The 4,234-nt window shown below is 62.2% G+C and overlaps 1 protein-coding gene across 1 annotated transcript in view; it reads right to left on the reverse strand.

The window, feature by feature from the left end:
• The window catches only part of LOC107198833 (adhesion G protein-coupled receptor L2), a 22,504-nt gene extending 18,644 nt beyond the window's left edge, over window positions 1-3,860 (reverse strand). Inside the window, exons 1-3 of the mRNA XM_033511547.1 lie at window positions 3,707-3,860; window positions 2,844-3,057; window positions 1,626-1,735 (exon numbers count right to left, since the gene is read on the reverse strand). Coding sequence (XP_033367438.1) covers window positions 1,626-1,735; window positions 2,844-3,057; window positions 3,707-3,788 — 406 coding nt within the window. The 5' untranslated portion in view covers window positions 3,789-3,860. The remainder of the gene's footprint in view (window positions 1-1,625; window positions 1,736-2,843; window positions 3,058-3,706) is intronic.
• Window positions 3,861-4,234: the final 374 nt, after the last annotated feature.

Consider the following 4,234-nt stretch of genomic DNA (forward strand, 5'->3'; position numbering starts at 1 on the left):
GGGCTGGGGGTGCTGCGTGTGCTTGGTGTGCCCTGAGCATCCCTGGAGTGTGCCCTGAGCATCCCTGGAGTGTGCCCTGGGTGTGCCCTTGGTGTGTCTCAGGGGTGTCCAGGCGTGTCCTGCACATGTCCAGGTGTGTCTGACACACTGCTCACACGCCAGGTGTGGGTTGGTGTGCTCAGCCCACACCACACTGCTCTCCAGGTGTGGCTTTAGCATGGACAGGTGTGTGCTTGGTGACGTGTCCTGAGCCTGCCCAGGTGAGTTTAACCTGTGCCCTCCTGTACAGCAGGTGTGTGTTGAAAATGCAGGGTGTGCACTTAGCTTGTCCTTTGCACACCCAAGTATGTTCCGAGGGTTCTCAGGTGCTCAGCATGTGCTTAATATGCACAGGTGTGTCCAGGTGTTTATTGTGTCCTTGGCACACCCTCAGCATGTCCAGGGGCCTTCAACCCCTGCCAGGTGTGTCCTTGGCATGTGCAGGTGTGTGCTGGGCATGTCCAGAGCATGCCTAGGTGTGTTTAACCCATGCCAGGTATGCATTTAGTGTGCACATCGCGTGCTCAGGTGTTCATTGTATACTTTAACATGCCCTTAATGTGTCCAGGTGGGTTTACCTGCCCCAGATGTGTGTTCAGCATGGACAGGTGTGGGCTTGACTCCCTCAGCCCCCATGGGCTGGCACCAGGTGTGGTTTTGCTGTGTTCTTTCTGTGGTTTTGGTGTGTTTTGGGCATGGTTTTGGCCATATTTTTGGCCATGTGTTTGGTGTGGTTTTCATGTGTTTCTGACGTGTTCCTGTGCCCGTGGCGTGTCCCGAGGCCAGTGCCGTGTCCAGCCCTGTCCGGCCCAGTCCTGGCCATTCCCTTGGGTGGCTCCGGCAGCGGCTGCAAAGTAAAGCTGGGGGAGGGGCCGGGGGGTTTGGGGGGTCCCGCGACGGTGCCTGGGGAGAGACGGGGTCACCCCAACCCCCCCGGGACCCCCAGGTCAGACAGAGCCCCCCAAGGGGGGCCGCCCAGGGGGGTTGGGGATCACAGCGCCCGCAGAGGGACAGACACAGGGGGGTCCAGAACTGGGTACAGCGGGGTCACACCCTGGCCTAGGGGGGACAAACACAACACAGTGGGACTCCGGGGGGCACAGATCCCCCCTGACACTTGTGGGCTCTCTGAGACCCCCCCCCCAAGCCCATCCCACTCCCTCCCGAACGTGCCTTGGTGCCCCCAGAATTGGGGGTCCTGGAGGACTGCAGGGTCCCCGTGGGGTCCCTTGGGTGCTGTGGGGCAGGACATGGGGGGCACTGTGTGGTCCCTGTGGGGTTCCATGGCTGCTGTTTGGTGGGACTCCCCATTTGCACCTCTGGGGGCTGGGGGGGACAATGTGGGGCAGGTCTACAGGGCAGGGCTGTGGGCACAGCTGTGGGACAGAACGGGAGCTATGGAGCAGAGCTGTGGGTCAGGGCTATGGGACAGAGCTGTGAGGCAGGATCTATGGGTCACCCACTGTAGGGCCCACAGTTGTGCAGCACCTCCAGGTATTTGTAGGTGCCGGAACAGGGGGTCGTGGCTCTGGGGTGCTGTGGGGCAGGGCTGTGGGGCAGGACAGCGGCTGTGGGGCAGCACTCACTGTAGGGCACGCAGTCGTACTGCACCTCCAGGTATTTGTAGGTGCCTGGGCAGGGGTCGGGGAAGGCATCAGAGCCGGCGACCACCACACACTGAGTGCGATTATTGCACCTGGGGGACACGGGAACACATCAGGGACACATCACAGACATGGGGGGACGTGTCAGGGACAGGGGGGATATGGGGACACATCAGGGACACTTCAGAGACACATCAGGGATGTGTCAGGGATGTGGGGGACATCAGGGACACAAAGACAGGTCATGGACACGGGTGGACACATCAGGGACATGGGGGGACACGGGAACACGTGAGGGGCACAGGGGACAAAGGGGCACAGGGACAGCAAGGCCACACAGGCTCAGGGACATGGGGCAGGAGGGGACACAGACACAGGGGGATGTGGGGGGACCTGAAGGGACATGGGACACAAGGGAACACAGGGGACATGGGGACACAGAGACATTGGGTGACACTTGGGGACAGCAGGGACACAGGAGGACATGGGACCAGAGGGGACATGACACAGGATGTGGAGCTGGAAATATGGGGACAGAAGGGGACACCAGCAACGTAGGGACATGGGGCTGGGGACATGGAGGGACAGCAGGACAATGGGGACACACAGGACATGGGACCAGGGACACAGGGGACACGGGGGCACAGGACAGAACACAGGTGTGGCCCTGGCACTTGGGGACACAGAACTCAGGTGCCACCACTGATGCCCCTTGAGGGGGGACAGTGCCTGCCATGGGGACACGTGGACATCCTTGAGCTGTGCCACCCGTGTGTCATCCCCATGCTGTACCCAGCACCACCCACCCCATGTGTCCCACACCCTCAGTGTCCCCACGTCCCCCCTTGTGCCACCCTCCATGCCTCTAGCTGTGTCCCCATGTCCTGCCTGTACCCAGGTCCTCCCCACGTCACCATGTGGCCACGTCCCCTGATCTTGCCCATGTACCCCACATGTCCCCAAGTCCCAGACATGTCCCCAGTGTCCTCCCATGTCCCCTCTGTGCCATCATGTGCAGGGCAAGGGTCAGGTCCGCAGTGCCCCACTATATCCTCACTCCATCCCTCTGTCCCCAATCCTCTACCTGTCCCTACATCCCCTACCTGTCCCCATGTCCCTGCACCCATTGCCATGTCCCTCGTCACCTGCCTGTCCCCAACCTCCTACATTTTCCCAGTGTCCCCAGTGTTCCCGTGTCACCTCTGGGCCATGATGGGGTGTGCCTGGGGTAGGTAGCACTGCACATTCGCCATCTGCCCGGGGTCGGCGTCGCAGATTTTGTCGTCAGTCCGGCCGTAGTTGGCATCGGCCACCAGGACAACGTCGCTGCCAGGGCAGCGCAGCTCCAGCGGGTACCCCTCACACGCCAGCTCCCGGCGCGCCAGCCCGAACGGGAGAGCCCCCCGGATCAGCCCTGGGGGGCACAGAACCCCAAAATGAGGTCAGTGCACCCCAGCTGGAGTCCCTACATCCCCAGCTGTGTGCCCTGCTCACCCCTTGGGGCACAGGGACTTCCTGGGCCCCGAATCCCCAATCAGGGACCCTGGGCACCCCCCAGCTCTGCAGCCTCCAGCCCCAAATCCCCGACATCCGGACATTTGGGAACCTAAATCCCAAACACTTGGGACCCCCAATCCCTGACATCTGGGACTCCCAAACCTGGATGAACAGGACCCCCAGTGAATGTTTGGGACCCCCAAAATCTGGGATCTCCCATTCCTAGGGTCTCCCTGGATTTGCCATTTCCCAGTTCTGGGACACCCTAAAACCTGTGTTCAGCCTGGCACACTCACTGTACACCCCTCGCACAGACGTTCCTTACACACCCCTTGCACACCTCGGGTGTTGTACAAAGCCTTACACACCCCTTTCATGCCCCTGTGCACCCCTGCGTGCGTCCTGTGACCTTACACAATCCCTGCACACCCTTTGCGCACCCCTTGCATGCCCCTGGGTGTCCCTGGGGTGTCACACAGACCTTGCTCGCCCCTTGCACAAGCAAAGGCACCTCTGGGGTGCTGCAAGCCCCCCACACGTGCCCCACCCACCGGGTGTCCCCTTACCGTGGGTGGCCGAGGTGACAATGACCAGCACCAGGACAGGGCCCGGCCCCAGGCTGCGCAGGGCGGGGGAGGGGCGCGCCATGGTGGGGAAGGGGCGCGGGGACGCCCCAACCTCACCGGGGGGCTCCAAGCTGGGGGGAGACAAAAATGGGGGGGGGGAGTTACGGGGGGTCCCCAAGAAGCACGCGGAGGCAGGAGGCCATGGGGAGATCCTGCAATTAATGGGATAATTAATGGAGGGGGGGTAAATTAATGAGGGAGTGAATTAATGCAGGGACAGGGGGGATCCCGCTGTCGGGACCCCCCCCAAATCCAGTGGCTCCCAGGTGTCCCAACACCCCCAATCCTCTGTGCCCCCTCCAAATCGAAGGGAGCCGAACCCACATCCCTCAAATTCCGGCCCCCCCCCTCTCAGCCCCGCACCCCCCCAAACGCGGGAGGGGCCAGGCACCCCTCCCCAAATCCGGGGGGGCCCTGGCGTTCTGTCCCCACCACCTCGGACCATCTGCTCCCCCCAAATCCCGCTGG

Source organism: Parus major, unplaced genomic scaffold, assembly GCF_001522545.3.
Source record: "Parus major isolate Abel unplaced genomic scaffold, Parus_major1.1 Scaffold341, whole genome shotgun sequence".
NCBI lineage: Eukaryota > Metazoa > Chordata > Aves > Passeriformes > Paridae > Parus > Parus major.